At 60.8% G+C, this 14,592-nt stretch overlaps 2 protein-coding genes across 5 annotated transcripts; both read right to left on the reverse strand.

Annotated features, from left to right (window-relative positions):
- Window positions 1–328: 328 nt before the first annotated feature.
- Window positions 329–6,383, reverse strand: NHERF4 (NHERF family PDZ scaffold protein 4). Of its 3 annotated transcripts, none has more exons than XM_071576238.1 (10): window positions 6,262–6,383; window positions 5,028–5,055; window positions 4,623–4,687; window positions 4,229–4,440; window positions 3,962–4,172; window positions 3,653–3,789; window positions 3,362–3,566; window positions 2,999–3,195; window positions 2,698–2,859; window positions 329–2,495 (listed from the first exon to the last, which is right to left on the reverse strand). In XM_071576238.1, exons 1-10 carry the CDS (start codon window positions 6,299–6,301, stop codon window positions 2,451–2,453), a joined length of 1,302 nt encoding a protein of 433 aa, XP_071432339.1. In that variant the 5' UTR covers window positions 6,302–6,383; the 3' UTR covers window positions 329–2,450. The 3 variants fall into 3 exon arrangements, with proteins under 3 accessions (XP_071432339.1, XP_071432338.1, XP_071432337.1); XM_071576237.1 differs by lacking the exon at window positions 6,262–6,383 and adding an exon at window positions 5,661–6,123 and having other exon boundaries at window positions 3,962–4,148; XM_071576236.1 differs by lacking the exon at window positions 6,262–6,383 and adding an exon at window positions 5,661–6,123.
- On the reverse strand, window positions 6,057–12,071 carry NLRX1 (NLR family member X1). Of its 2 annotated transcripts, XM_071576228.1 has the most exons (9): window positions 11,974–12,071; window positions 11,741–11,858; window positions 11,496–11,556; window positions 11,026–11,123; window positions 10,222–10,838; window positions 8,028–9,442; window positions 7,129–7,215; window positions 6,799–7,050; window positions 6,057–6,679 (listed from the first exon to the last, which is right to left on the reverse strand). In XM_071576228.1, the coding sequence occupies exons 2-9, from the start codon at window positions 11,850–11,852 to the stop codon at window positions 6,361–6,363; spliced, it is 2,961 nt and encodes a 986-aa protein (XP_071432329.1). In that variant the 5' UTR covers window positions 11,853–11,858; window positions 11,974–12,071; the 3' UTR covers window positions 6,057–6,360. The 2 variants fall into 2 exon arrangements, with proteins under 2 accessions (XP_071432329.1, XP_071432330.1); XM_071576229.1 differs by lacking the exons at window positions 11,496–11,556; window positions 11,741–11,858; window positions 11,974–12,071 and adding an exon at window positions 11,215–11,314.
- Between the last annotated feature and the right edge of the window lie 2,521 nt (window positions 12,072–14,592).

Raw genomic sequence — 14,592 nt, forward strand, 5'->3', positions numbered from 1 at the left:
CCCACCTCCAACGGGATCAGGATCATTATCAGGATCAGAGCAGAGAGAATAAAAAGAGGAACAGGGAGAGGAAAGGGACCAGGGATAGAAAAGGTGACAGGGAGTGAAAAGAGACCAGAGAGAGGAAAGGGGACAGGGATGGAAAAGGGGACAGGGATGGAAAAGGGGACCAGGGAGAGAAAAGGGGACCAGGGAGAGAAAAGGGGACCAGGGGGAGAAAAGGGGACCAGGGGGAGAAAAGGCACCAGGGAGAGAAAAGGGACCAGGAGAGGGCTTGTCAGAGCTCTGGACACCAAACTTTCAAACAAATTACAACACAGGCTCGAAAGTCTGTTCAGTTCTGTTTCTTTGCTGCCCTCAGATCCTCTTTTCACCTCCTTTTCCAGGCAGAAGGGGAACAGCAAGTGCTGCACTTTGGGGAGCACGAGCACCCCGAGCTCAGGGTTGGAGCTTGGGCAGCACAGCCCTGCCCTGGGTCCATCCCCCCTGACAGAGGGGGTTTCTGCCCCTGAGGGGTCAGATGAGCAGGAAGCAGCTCCAGATACCACAAGGGAGCCTGGCATGGATTGGATTTAAAACTCCCTGTCTTTATTCTGTTGCCTTTGGTAAAGCTCGGTGAACACTTGTGGGACAGGCAACTCCTTGTCTGGCTTTAATTACCTGGGCAAATTTCCCTAAGGATTATATTGACCTCAAATATGCCAGGGTTTATTGAGGCCGTGTTCCTGAGGCTTTTCCCATTAGGTGCTAATGGCTTCTGGCGAATAGTCAAGCCCGATTGACCACCGGAGGGTGCCCTGGCCAGCTCCAGGATACCACAAGGAGCCGGGGAGAGAGGTGGGGAGGGCAACACCAGCTCTGTTAGAGCCAAATTACAAAAATCACCGTGGCTCTGGTCCAAAGAGATCAGGGAACAAGCTTGAGCAATTGCATTCCTAACTATCTGCTTCTCTGGGCATGATTCACTCCACATCAGGGCTCTGGTGGTGTGTGTGAGACTCCAAGCAAAGGTTCCTTTGCTTGGGATTTTCCTCCTGGTGGGAGGGGGCAGTGGGGCAGGGACAGGGGTCCCACACCTTGGGGCAGCCAGCCAAGCTTATTCCACCTCTCTCTTGACTGTTCTGGACCCTGCCCGTGCTGTCAGCACCCAAAGGCTCTGCACACAGAGTCCTTGCACCCCAGAGGCTCAGAGGACACCACAGAGGCACAAGGACTTCCCTGCCATCACCTCCATCTCTGCTCAGCTCAGCAGTGCCTGGTTTTAGCAGAGGTAAAACCTCAGCCAGAGGTTTGTGGTCTTGGCCACATGCAAAACTCCCCTGCTTGTTTTCACTCTCCCACACTCTGCAGAGAGATAAAACTTCCCCCTCCTGGGGTCCCTCCTGGACAGAGAGGTAAAACTTTCCACTCCTGGGATCCCTCCTTGATCAAGAGGTAAAACTTCCCCCTCCTGGGATCCCTCCTTGACCAAGAGATAAAACTTCCCCCTCCTGGGATCCCTCCTTGACCAAGAGATAAAACTTCCCCCTCCTGGGATCCCTCCTTGACCAAGAGATAAAACTTCCCCCTCCTGGGATCCCTCCTGTACAGAGAGGTAAAACTTCCCTCTCCTGGGATCCCTCTCCCAGCCCTGTGTGCGTGAATGGATGTCCCTGATGTGTCACCTGCAAGGAGAACCTTCAGGAACAACCATTGCCAAGGAGCACACATGGTGCCTACAGGAGTTTGGCCTCAAACCCTGAGACACAGTGCCCTGGGGTGCCCAGGATGGCTCTTAGCCCTTACCTCCCTGCCAGGACACCTGGAGAGCTTCCCACATCCACTGCCCAGCTCCCACAGCTGCCCCAGGCTCAGTGGGAGAAGATGGGTCCTGTCACATCACGGTCCTCTCCACATCATCACCCACACAGAGCTGCAGTGTGGATTTGTCCTTTAATCCCACCCCGAGTGGGCAATGCAGGGACAGTGCAGGGACAGTGCTGTGCTGGGTGGTGGGCACTCACTGCCCACAGGTTCACAGGGAACATGAGAGGAGCACAGGAAATGTCCATGCAGGGGCAGACCTGAGAGGTGGGGGGGTTCCTGCAGCACCCTGCTGGCCTCCATTGCTCCTTTTCTCCTTCACAGAGCAGCCTGAAGGCTGAGCCAGGCTTCAGGTTCCCATCTCGTGGGTCCTGGTGTGGAGGGCAGTGCCTTGGCAGTGCCCAGAAATCCCTGGAGGCAGCTGGGCTGGCAAAGACACAAGTTCTGTCTTCAGCTTACAAGGAGCTGCCACCATGGTCAGTACAGGCTGGAGCCACGTCCATCAGCAGAGGTGTCTCTGGGAGGTGTGATGGTGTGAGCCCCGCCGTGGGCACAGACACAGGAGCTGTGTGTGCAAGGTCCATGGGCTGGACATGGCCTGGGTGGAGGTGCTGCGTGGGAGAGCCACTCCAGAGGCTCCTGGGCCACTAAAACGACTGGCACAGCCTCTTCTGCTCCTCCTGGTGTGGGCTCTGCAGGGACACAGCAGGGGCATTGTGGCAGCACACACACACACACCCCTTGCCCCATGGGCAGGTTGGAGGGGTCTTTCTGCCTGGCCCCCAGTGCCACAGGTGCCAGGGAAATATTAGGATGTGCAGGGCAGGAGGGTGGCAGGACTCAGAGCGCTGGCTGTGAGCAGCACTGCCCTGAGGGCCTGGTGACAGGAATTACCTGTACGAGCTCTATGCTGTTGGCAGCAGCCACCAGCCAGGAGACAGGTCCCTTTGGTCCCACCTCGACGTGAGAGAGGGCAGGGGAGCCACTGAGAGAGGGAGTGCAGGAGCCTGAGGCAGGGTCACTGTCCTCCAAGAACTGCAGAGGGGACAGCCCGATCTGGAAGTGCAGGAGAGGGATGGTCATACAGCTCCTGGTGCTGCACAGCCAGAGGACCTCACTCACCCCACCATGCAGCCCCACAGCACCCCAGGGCTCCCCAGCCAGGGCAGTGCCACGCTGGGTCCCCAAAACCCACCGAGTGGTAGAACTCATCGCCGGCAGGGTCGATGACCACCAGTGTCACCCTGTCCTCGTGGGCACGGATCCTCTGCACGGTCTGCTCGTGGTCCAGCCCCTGGATGCTCTCCCCATTCACAGCCAGGACACGGTCCCCTTCCTTCATCCCTGCCTGCTCAGCTGGCAGCCCCACATCCACTTCCCACAGGAACTGGCCTGGCACAGTGAGGGCAGAGGGAGGGTGGGGAGATGCTCCCAGGGGCCCTCAGCCAGAGGGGAACTGGCACTGCTGACCCCCATGTGCAGGTGGGGACAGGGCTGGCAGCTCTTCCCAACCCCAGACATGCCTTGCTCAGGCACAGACCACCCCTCAGCCCCTCACCTATGCCCCCTGAGCTGCAGTCATCCTCCTTGAGCAGGAACCCGTAGCCAGCTGGTCCCTTCACGATGTGCAGCTCCCTGGCCTTGAAGGGCAGCCAGGAGGGGTCTGCCAGGGCAGCCGTGACCTGCAGCCCCCGCAGGCGGTAGAACTCCTCCACAGCACTGGATGCCACCAGCAGTGTCACCTTGTTGCCACTCTGCTTAAGCTGGATGGGGAGCACAGGGCGCTCAGTGACATTCCCAGTGATGTTCTCAGCCCCATCTCTCACCCACCCACACAGGGAACAGGCACCTTTTTGGTGAGCTGAGTGTGTGAGTAGCTCCTCACACTGTCCCCATTCAGCTCCAGGAGCCAGGAGCCTGCTGGCACTCCTGCTCTGTCTGCTGGCCCATCCTGCCTCACCGACAGCTGGAAGGTGCCCCTGGTGCCTGCAGGGAGTAGATGTGGGGTTATTCACCAGCCTGTGGATGCTCAGGTGGAATTCAGCCTGTGGATGCTCAGGGAATGCCCAGGTGTGTGGTGGGCAGCAGTGATAGTGCTGTGCAGGGACAGGGGTACAGGGGGATGCTCACAGTGCCCGCATCCCACCGCCTGCTTTACCTTCTGGACCCGACACACTGAAGCCAAACCCGCTCTTGTCCCTCATGACGTGGCAGAGCCGTGGGCGGATGTCACCTGGCAGCATCTGGGACAGGTCCCTGCCCAGGGACTTGGCAGCTTCATAGGAGTCTCCATCCAGCACTGCGAGCAGGACCTGGTTCCCGCTGGCCTTGATCCTCTGCACCACCTGGCAGGACCCAGGCAGTGAACCCTTGGGTGGGGTGGGATCAGCGTCCTGCCCCTGGCCCTGAGGTGCTCCCAGCTTACCCTCTGGTGGTCCATGTGGTCCACGAAGTGGCCGTTGACCTGGAGCAGCCTGTCCCCATCCTGCAGCCCCCTGCGCTGGGCCACCCCCCCCAGCTCCAGCTGCCGGACCACGTGCCCCTGGCAGCACAGCTCCTCGTGCAGGCAGAACCCAAAGCTCTCCGTGCTGCTCTTGCTCAGCAGGTAGAAGCGAGGCTCCCCCATGCCCTCAGCATCTGTGGGGGGTACAGCCCGTGAGCAGGGGATCTAACACAAGTTCTCTGCTCCATTCTGGGCTGGGGTCTTCTTATGTGTTCACTTCCCACAGCTCCCTGGCATGAGAGAGAGCTCAGGGCTCCAGCAATGCCCAGATGCCACAGACAGGAGGATGCTCTGGGAGATGGGGGTGTTTATTTACCCGTGTCCTCAGTCAGTGTCAAGGCAGGGTTGTCGATCCCATCTTTGGGGTTAAATTCAAATTTTCTGAAATGATAAAGGGGCAGGAGAGGCCGAGTTAGCACAGCACTGTGGCCTCCCCCTGCCTTCCCCAGCCTTGGGGAGTGTGTTTCTCCCAGAGAGGGCCAGCTGAGCCACAGCTCCTGTGCATCCCACTCCTTGCAGAAAGCCAGGAGGGGATCTCCCTCTTGGATCACCCTCCACAACTCTCCTGAGCTAACAACTCAGGGAGAGGCTTCCTGGACAGGCTGCTGGGATTGGCAGCTGTGACCCACCCCACCTCAGCTGAGATGTGCCCCAGCACTGCCCAGCTGTGGGGCCAGGAGCCCCAGAAAGCCCCCCTGGCCAAGGGGAGCTCAGAACTTACATGATGGATGTCTTGTCCCCCTTGAGCCCTGCAGAGGGAGAGGAGAGGTCAGCGCAGGAGGTGGTGGGCTGGGAGCAGACCCCATGCTCTTGAACACTCAGGGCTTGTCCATTCGCAGGCTGAGCCTGCCAGGCCAGGTGAGGGGGTTTTCCAAGCCCACACAGCCCCTCTGTCCCCTGGCACAGCTGGTCCCTTGGCCCTGCCACCACTGTCCTCTTGCATTCCCAGGTCCAACGGGCACTCACTGCCCAGCCCAGCAGGATCCTGCAGCACGGGGGGCAAAGTAGGGCCAGACAGATGGAGCTCAGTCCTGGGGGTTTGCAGGGCTCTTCAGTGAGGAATGAGAAGGGTCACCAGGACCCCAGAGAGCCTGCTGTTGCCAGGAGGTGGAGGCAGAGACCTTCCCACAAAACCCCTCCCCACCTCCTCCAGCACAAGGAACCCCAAACCGAGGGAGAGGGGATTCCTCCCCAGCATCCCCAGTGTCCATCTACACCTTCCTGCATGTCTCTAGCTCCTTCCCATGGCCTGTCCAGACCCTGACATCGTCTTGCTCTGGGTGGAAGCAGTGCCTGGAGACACAGCGTGGGGAAGGGTCTCCACAGGATGCAGCCCCAGTGCCCCAGCACATACCTTTTGTTTGCTTCATGGCTGCAGGGAATGCAGGAGGGAGCAAGGTACAGGGTGAAGTGGCAGGGAAGCGTCCCCGCCTCTCCCAAGACGCCCCAGGTTTAATAGTTAAACAGTCCCGACGTCTCTCCTGCCCTCCCAACCCCAGGGCACTGCCAGCCTGAGCTGGGAGCAGGGAGTAGCACCCTGGGGGACACAGCTCCTGGTGACCCAGCCTCCAGGGCAGCACACAGAGGGGAAAACCAACCAGTTCAGCACGGGCTGGAGCACAAGTGGGCTGCTCCATGCTAACCCCATGAGAGGGGAAGGGGCAGAGCCCTCCACTCCAGCTGCTGGAGGGGCAGATGCACCAGCAGCTCCCACATTCCTCCCCAGGAAGAGCCTGAAGAGGAGATTGAGTCCTGGAAACAAAGTGGTGCACTTTAATGCTCCCAAAGGATTCACAAACAAGCCTGAGCCCTGCCATGTGCCACTGCTGTGGCCAGGGTGCAGGGGCTGGGCCTCCACAAGCCCAGAAGAACAAGTCCCATTTGCTCCTGGCCTGGGCTCTGCACCGTTCCCACACTCCAGCCTTGCCTGTGGAGGAGGGCTGAGCCCCACATACCCAGCATCTTGGACAGCACCCATCCACTCAGTATCTCCATGTGGATGAGGGCACAGGGGCACTCACTGCTCCCTCCCTGGCTGGTGGGTGGGCAGCAGCTCAGAGGGTCCCGTCCTGCAGCTTGCCCAGCATCTTCTTGACCTCGCTCTCGACTCGCAGGAACTTGGCTTTCCTCCAGGGGTTGGCGCTCTGGCTGCGGCTGCTCTCCAGGTCCTGCAGCAGGAGGGCGAGGTGCTGCCGGACCCGGTCCCTGTCCCAGAAGGGCAGGTTCCTCTGCACCACGTTCAGGATGTGGCACCAGTAATCGGAGACGTCGGTGCCCGCCGTGAGGAACACCAGAGCCCTGACGCCATCGCGGTCCATGCGCAGGCTGTGCAGCGCCCGCTTGCCATCCTCGCTGATGTCGTTGAAGTACAGGCTGGAGAAGGGAGAGGGGACACTGTGAGGGCTGCGGGGAAGGACAGAGGTGGCAGGACAGGGATGGTGGGCTGGAGGCACCGCCAGCAAACGGGAGGAGAGGGGGCAGAGCCAACTCACTGCACTTTGTCCAGCGCCTTGTGCTGCTTGGCCACCTCCACCACACGCAGGGCAGCCGTGTCCGTGAGGGAGTTGTAGCCCAGGTTGAGCTCCTGCAGGTGCTGGTTGTGGCCCAGGTGCTGGGCGATGGCCTCAGCGCCGCGGTCGCCCAGCCCCGTGTGCAGCAGGGACAGGTGGGTCAGCGAGCGGTTCCCTGCCAGCGCCTCGGCCAGGAACTGAGCCCCCTGCTCGCCCACCGGGTTGTTGGCCAGCCTGTGGACACGGGAGCTCAGGGAATGGTTCGTGGTGGGCAGCAGGGGTGGTGCCATGCAGGGACGGGGCAGTACTCACCGCAGGCTGCTCACCACGCACTTGTCGTGCAGGAGCAGGTCACGGATCTCCTTGCAGGCGTCGGAGCCCAGGCTGTTGAGCTGCAGGCTGAGGCAGAGCGAGGCACAGGGGTGGCAGGACCCCAATGGCTCTTACCTGTGAGCCCGGCAACCCTGCCCTCTCCATTTTCCCTGGCCCTCCCCATCACTGTCCTACTTGGGCTCCCCAAACCAGGCCATGCAAGGTTTCCTCTCCCAAAGGGAGCACAGTGATCCCACACTGCAGCATCAGCCAGCAGAGCCAGTGCCAGCAGGAGCAGGGGAGGGGAAGGGGCTGTGGGGTCTTCAGGGTGGGTGCAGGTCTGAGGAGGGATCAGGACTCTGCCAAGACCTCCTGAGCATCTGGAGGAAGGAAGTGCGGCACAGCCCAGCTGCAGAGCCCCGTCCAACTCTGCTGAGCACGTCTCGCCACCACCTGGGCGGCAGAAAGACCTGCAGTTCCACCAGCGTTCTGGAACAATTGGGGAAACACCTGCACAGCTCAGACTCCCTTTGGGATGCCCAGCTACTCCCAGCCCTCGCAACACGGGGATGCTGGGTGGCTCCGGGGAGGCACCCAGGGCTGCCGGGGCAGCTGGCAGCACAACCTGTACCAGCTGCTGGGAGCTGCCCAAAAATTCCTGCGGGAGGGTGAGCCGGGACTGCAAATCCCAGCATGCAGCGCCCCTGCAAGGCTGTTTGACGAGCATTGCATGTTGGAGGCTGTAGTTCCCCAGGTCTGCACTGAGCATAAACAAGGGCAGGCACGCCCTGCCCTACTTTTTCCATGCTCAGGCTCCCAGTGCATCCCTGTGATGGGCAGAGGGGAGGCAGAGCCCAGTTTCTGAGCCCTGCCCAAAGGTGGGAGAAGATGATACTCACTGGAGAGCTTTGCACCGCAGCAGGACAGGGAAAAGGGTCCTCAGGCTGCTGCTGTCGAGGTTGCAGGAGGTCAGGTTGAGCTCCTCCACCTCGTGGCACGTGGTGCTCATGACGGACGCCAGGACAGAGCACTTGAGGGGGGTCATCTTGACGGAGGCGAGGCTGACGGTGCGCAGGGAGCGCACGGCCTCGGCCGTGAAGCGCTCGTTCTGGAACTCGTGCAGGAAGAACAGGTAGTCCATCAGCTCCGAGGGGGGCAGGCCCTTGTGGCTCTTCCTGATGACCGTCTTCTTCATGGCCTTGGCGATCTCGAAGGCCGCCAGGTTCTTGATGGAGCAGCCCAGCTGCTCCAGGATGGCGCGGTTCCGGCGGGACAGGATCCCCCCCATGAAGATGGGGAAGAGCTCGAAGACCTCATCGTCAGGCACCTCGTCGGGGTGGCGCAGGGGCCCCTCCACGCCCAGGATGCTGGAGTTGATCTGGTCCAAGACATCATCATTGTAGTAGTCCTCCTCTTTGAAGAGCTCCTCTGCCATGGTGTGGGCGATGGCATCCCGCTCCTTGCCACTCAGCCGCGAGAAGTACCGGGGGAAGATTTTGAGCAGGTTGAAGAGCACGGGCAGGAAGCGCAGGGGCAGCACCTTGGAGATGACATTCACGACCACAGCCACGTCCTCGCTCACCCTGCCAATGACCTCAGACAGTTCCTTGCCCACCCTCTGCGCCAGGGTCTTCTTCTCGCCCAGCACCACATACAGGGCTGCCAGGTACTCCTGCATGGCAGGGATGGTGAACACAAAGGTGTGCTCCTTGCCTGGCTGCATGCACGGGCTGAGGAAGAAGCGGAAGACGTCGCTGCGGAAAACCTCCAGGAGGTTGAGCTCACTTTCAGTCTTCATCTCCACCTCAAAGCACTGCTGCAGGTCCTCCTCTGAGAAGCAGGTCTTGCGGGACATCACCCCCTGGTAGGCCAGCTTGCCCACCGTCTTGGCCACGTACTTCATCATGGAGATGTTGGTGGGGTCGGTGCTGTCCAGCACCTCCCCACTGAAGTTGAGCCTCAGAAAGCTGGTGTAGATGCCAGTCAGGGTCTGGCTGGGAGGCACCGTCCTGGTGAAGTAGAGGAAGTGCAGCGTGGTGCACACCAGCCAGCAGTACGAGGGCAGGAAGCAGGCAGCGGTGATCTGGTTGTGGCGCTCCAAGTTCCTCGACAACATCTCCACCAGGTTCTCCTGCTCGGCAGAACTGCCATCCCTGCTGCCCTCCCCACCACAGCTGGGCTGGCTGAGGCGCAGATGGAAGTAGAGTTTCTGCAGGTTGGTGTCGGAGAAGCCGCAGATCTCGGCGTAGCGCCCCACGTACTTGGCGGGGATGCGGCGCACGGCAGACGGGCGTGTGGTGACGATGATGCTGGCCTGCAAAGGGGGGCTGCCTGAGCCTGGGGGCGCCCAGAGGGGTCCCGTGGGCAGGACCCACCCTGAGGAGCACAAGGATCAACCCACACTGGGCTGCACGAGGATTGACCCACACTGAGGTGCACAAGGATGAACCCACACTGAGGAACGCAAGGACTGACCCACACTGAGGGGCACAAGGACTGACCCACACTGAGGAACACAAGGATGGACCCACACTGAGGAACACAAGGATGGACCCACACTGAGGAGCACAAGGATCACCCCACACTGAGGAACACAAGGATGGACCCACACTGAGGAGCACAAGGACTGACCCACACTGAGGAGCACAAGGACTGACCCACACTGAGGAGCACAAGGACTGACCCACACTGAGGAGCACAAGGATGGACCCACACTGAGGAACACAAGGATCACCCCACACTGAGCTGCACAAGGATCACCCCACCCAGTTCAAGAAGTTGCTGCCCAAAGGGTTCTGGATGAAATCTGGCCCAGGCAGAGGGGGCAGAAGAACTTTGCCCATCCCCTGCTAGACACAGATGGAAGACCACAGCCCAGCACACTGCCTTCATTACCTCACCAGGCCTCCCCAAAGCTCCCATGGAGACCCCCAGTAACAGTGACATAAGGCCACCTTGGCAAGTCTCTCCAGGAACTGCCTGTTCACTCCTAGCCAAGCTGGACTACAAGTAATTATCCCAACAACCCTGTGATGCCTCAGGGCCCACCCCCAGCCTTTCTCCAGCAGGAGGGAGCTGCAGGGAGACACTGACCTCGGGCAGGAGGTATTTCCTCAGCAGGTTGACCACAATGGCAGAGGGAGGCACAGGCTCATTGGGGTCACAGCACAGCTCCGTGCCAGCCAGACGGAAGTCCAGGTTGAGGCGCTCCAGGCCATTGAGGATGAAGAGCACCTTGAGGTTGGAAGTGCCCAGCACGGGCACCACGTCCCGCAGGTGCTGGTACTTCTTGGTCACGAGTCGCCGCAGGGAGATGGGGGCGTGGCTGTGGGACAGGTCCTCGCAGGAGAAGGGGATGACCAGCTCGAAGCGGGGCAGGCGCCCATGGCACCAGTCCACCACCATCTTCTTGATGAGGGTGCTCTTGCCCGTGCCCACGGTGCCGTACAGCACCACGGTCTTCACCTGCCGCCCGCAGGCGTCCACGTCGAACAGGTTGTGGAGGCTGATGACCTGCCTGCAGGGCTGCTGGAGCTGCTCCTGGATGGTGAGGTCAGGGGAGGGCTTCAGGATCTCCTCCAGAGAGCTCTCCCGGATCACTGGGTCCACGTGGACTGCATCCAGGGAGAAGGAAGGGCCAAACTGCCTCTCCTCATTGGGCTGGTGGCTGAACCACGCTGACAGGCTCTTCTGGTGTTTCTTGATGGCACCTGGGAAGAGGAAGGTGTTTAACAGGACAAGGGACTGGGAAAGTTGCCTACCCCAAGCCATGGCAACAAGGTCACTGCAAAGAGGGGACAGCGCCCAGTTCTTGCTAACCCTCACACTGCCCAGGGCAGCAGCTGCCCCCAAGGTGCTGTGTAGGACCCTCCACCCAGTGCAGGGCTGCAAACTTACCAGAAGAGGCCACATTCCTCAGCTGGGACTGACTGTGGCGAGAGGAGATGGGCTGGGCAGAATTCTCCCCAGATCCTCCCTGGTGGCCAACATAGCCCCTGCAAGAGGAGGGAGAGTGTCACCAGGAGGGCTCCAAGCCTTGCCTGGGACAGGGTGGGCAGATCACAGTGCTGAGTGGAGCCAGCTCACCCCTTCCTTCCCCCACACCAAGGGAGAGTGCAGGAGCAGGGCATGGGCACGGTGGGGAACCCAAGGCAGGTCAGCAAGGCACGTGCTGCGCATCCCCAGCAAGCCCATAGCGAGGCACAGGAGTTGGGCTGAGTGCAGAGCAGGCAGGGAGTTGGGTCTGCGTGTTTTTCTAGGTGGAAGCAAAGCAGTGTCTCTGCCCACAGAGCCCTGCTGGTCCCAAGGCAGCCACCTCAGCCACCCAGGGCCTGTGGTGAGCAGCTCCAGGCCCTGTGGCTCTGTACCTGGGGAGGGAGATGCTACTTGTGCCAAGGATCCTCCTGAGGAAGCAGCTGCCTGTGGTGCCTGAGGGGGAAGAAGAACATACATAGTAGGGATGGATTCTCCAGCCCAGCAGCACTAATCCCACCCAACCCACTGGCTTCACACCTTGCTGGAGTGACCCACAGACTGCACAGCTGTGGAGGGATGTCCAAGGGAGCAGGACAGAGCCAGGGGCACGGTCCCACAGGCACAGAGCCCAGCTCACCTGGCACTGAAGCAGCACACACGTGCACAGCCCGGGGGCCTCTGCTCCGGGACAGGGATCTCCTCAGCTGCACCCAGGGCAGGCAGCTCTGGCACTGCATGGCCCGGGACATCCTCACCTGAAAGAGAGGGCATGTCCACAGGTGGGTGAGGGACTCTGGGGTGCTCAGCAGCTGTCCCAGGTGGGCAGAGGAGGATGGGGCTGTGGTGCAGCAGTGCCCTGCCCAGCCTTACCTGCCCCAGTACGGTGCAGTCTGGTGGAACCGGCTGTGCTGGTGCTGACTCAGGCTCCTGCCCCAGCTCAGCAGGATGATCCTTCAGGAGCACGGGTTGTGCTCACAGCCCACAGCATCCTGAGCAACTGAGGCACAGAGGGGAGAGGGTGTGAGCAAAGCCCAGCAGATAGGGAGGGACAGGGACAGGGACAGGGACAGGGACAGCATGGCTTGGCTCGCACCTCCCACTGCCTGGGCTTCTTACAGCCCCTCTGTGTTATCCAGATGGAGGAACTGGGCACAGGGGGTGTTTAGTCTGGAGAAGAGGAGACTCAGGGGTGACCCCATCACTCTCTACAACTCCCTGAAAGGATGTTGTACCCAGATGGGGATTGGTCTCTTCTCTCAGGCAACCAACAGTAGGACAAGAGGGCACAGACTTAAGCTCTGCCAGGGGAGGTTTAGGCTGGATATGAGAAAGAAAGTCTTTACAGAGAGAGTGCTCAGGCATTGGAATGGCTGCCCAGAGAAGGGGTGGATTCTCCAACCCTGGAGGTTTTTAAGATAAGACTGGACGTGGCACTGAGTGCCATGATCTGGTGATCACAGTGGGGTTGGATCAGGGTTGGACTTGATGATCTCAGAGGTCTCTTCCAACCCAGTTCATTCCATGATTCTATGAAAGGGGCAGCACAGACAGGGGCAGAGAAAGCACAGGGACAGGGGCAGCACAGGGACAGCACAGGGACAGGGGCAGCACAGGGACAGCACAGGGACAGGGGTAGAGACAGGACAGAGACAGTACAGGGACAGCGGGGCTGACCTTGAGCTCGGGTATTCTTGTCTCGATGCCTTTGCAGCGAGCAAACCCCGGTGTGTGCCATGCCCAGTTCCCAGGCCCTGATGCCCAGCAGAGCCCCCTCGCTGCCCGCCTGGCACGGACCCCTCCAGGGACCCGCGGGGACACGCCTGGCCCCGAACCCTCGCCGGCCGCCCCCTCCCTCCTCCCGTGCCCAGGGAGGCCGTGGCGCTGCAGGGACGGAGCCCGGGACAGTGATGGTGCCAAGCCAGGCTCGCCATGAGCTGCGGGTTCCTCCGGCTCGGGGTTACCTCCAGCAGCACTCCCGACTCGCAGCTCCCGGTGCTGCCGAGCCCCCGGGGCTGCTCCTGCCGCTCCCCCCGTGCCCGTCCCGAGCGGCTCCTCCGCGGGGGCGGCAGCTCCGCAGCTCCCACTTCCTGCAACGCCATCCTGTCCTGCCCTGCCCCGTCCCGCCCCCGAGCTCCGGGCAGGGTGGCACCGCGGCCAGGGCAACACCCGCACCCCGAGCACGGGCACACACGGGATGGGCAGGGCTGGGGTCTTACCAGATGTGCTGCAAGGCGCGGATTTCCCCCAGACGCATCTGGTTGCTCTGCATCCCCAGCTGCATCCCGGCTGTGCAACTGGAGCCTGCGAGGATGGGTTCTGCTCCGGAGTGAATCCTGCCGTGCTCAGAATCCCCCCGTGCTCAGAATCCTCTTCGTGCTCAGAACTCCCCCCATGCTCAGAACCGCCCCCGTGCTCAGAATCCCCCTCCGTGCTCAGAATCCCCTCCCGTGCTCAGAATCCCCTCCGTGCTCAGAATCCCCCTCCGTGCTCAGAATCCCCTCCCGTGCTCAGAATCCCCCCCCCCCGTGCCCAGAATCCCCTCCCGTGCTCAGAATCCCCCCCCCCCCCCTCCGTGCTCGGAATCCCCTCCCGTGCTCAGAATCCCCCCCCGTGCTCAGAATCCCCCCCCCCCCGTGCTCAGAATCCCCTCCCGTGCTCAGAATCCCCCCCCCGTGCTCAGAATCCCCCCCCCGCCCCCTGCTCAGAATCCCCTCCGTGCTCAGAATCCCCCTCCGTGCTCAGAATCCCCTCCCGTGCTCAGAATCCCCCCCCCCCGTGCTCAGAATCCCCCCCCCCGTGCTCAGAATCCCCTCCCCGTGCTCAGAATCCCCTCTCGTGCTCAGAATCCCCCCCGTGCTCAGAATCCCCCTCCCGTGCTCAGAACCCCCCCCCCGTGCTCAGAATCCCCTCCCGTGCTCAGAATCCCCTCCCGTGCTCAGAATCCTCCCCCGTGCTCAGAATCCCCTCCCGTGCTCAGAATCCCCCCGCCGTGCTCAGAATCCCCCCCCCGTGCTCAGAATCCCCTCCCCGTGCTCAGAATCCCCTCCCGTGCTCAGAATCCCCTCCCCCCCGTGCTCAGAATCCCCTCTCGTGCTCAGAATCCCCCCCGTGCTCAGAATCCCCCTCCCGTGCTCAGAATCCCCTCCCCGTGCTCAGAATCCCCCTCCCGTGCTCAGAATCCCCTCCCCTCCATGCTCAGCTGCCACCCTCTTGATACAGGGACTCCTCAAGAAAATGGATTTTATCCCTTCTCCATAAAATCATAATGGTCTTTACTAGTTTGTAATCCGACCTGTACTAACTTGGTATTTTATACTAATTTTTGATTTTAGATTAATTTGTCAGTTACCTTAACCATGCAGAGCTTTAGACAAAGAGGAACTAACCCTCTTGCTGTAGGATGAACTGTAAGAAATAAACCAAACCCCTGTTTAGATTAGAGGCTGAGCTGTAAGAAATAAATCAGACAATATGTCTAGATTAGAAGCC

The sequence above is a fragment of the Pithys albifrons genome, chromosome 23, assembly GCF_047495875.1.
Source record: "Pithys albifrons albifrons isolate INPA30051 chromosome 23, PitAlb_v1, whole genome shotgun sequence".
NCBI classification, from domain to species: Eukaryota; Metazoa; Chordata; class Aves; order Passeriformes; family Thamnophilidae; genus Pithys; species Pithys albifrons.

Coding starts and splice junctions, on each gene's coding strand:
- NHERF4 (XM_071576236.1), bottom strand. CDS start 6,123: ATGGCAGGGCTCAGGCTTGTTTGTGAATCCTTTGGGAGCATTAAAGTG. Junction 3,790..3,961: donor CAGTGTGTCGGGTCCAGAAG/GTAAAGCAGGCG, acceptor TACTCCCTGCAG/GCACCAGGGGCACCTTCCAG. Junction 3,567..3,652: donor ACACTCAGCTCACCAAAAAG/GTGCCTGTTCCC, acceptor CTCCCCATCCAG/CTTAAGCAGAGTGGCAACAA.
- NLRX1 (XM_071576228.1), bottom strand. CDS start 11,852: ATGTCCCGGGCCATGCAGTGCCAGAGCTGCCTGCCCTGGGTGCAGCTG. Junction 9,443..10,221: donor GGAAATACCTCCTGCCCGAG/GTCAGTGTCTCC, acceptor CCCCCTTTGCAG/GCCAGCATCATCGTCACCAC. Junction 7,051..7,128: donor TGCGTGGTGAGCAGCCTGCG/GTGAGTACTGCC, acceptor CCGTGTCCACAG/GCTGGCCAACAACCCGGTGG.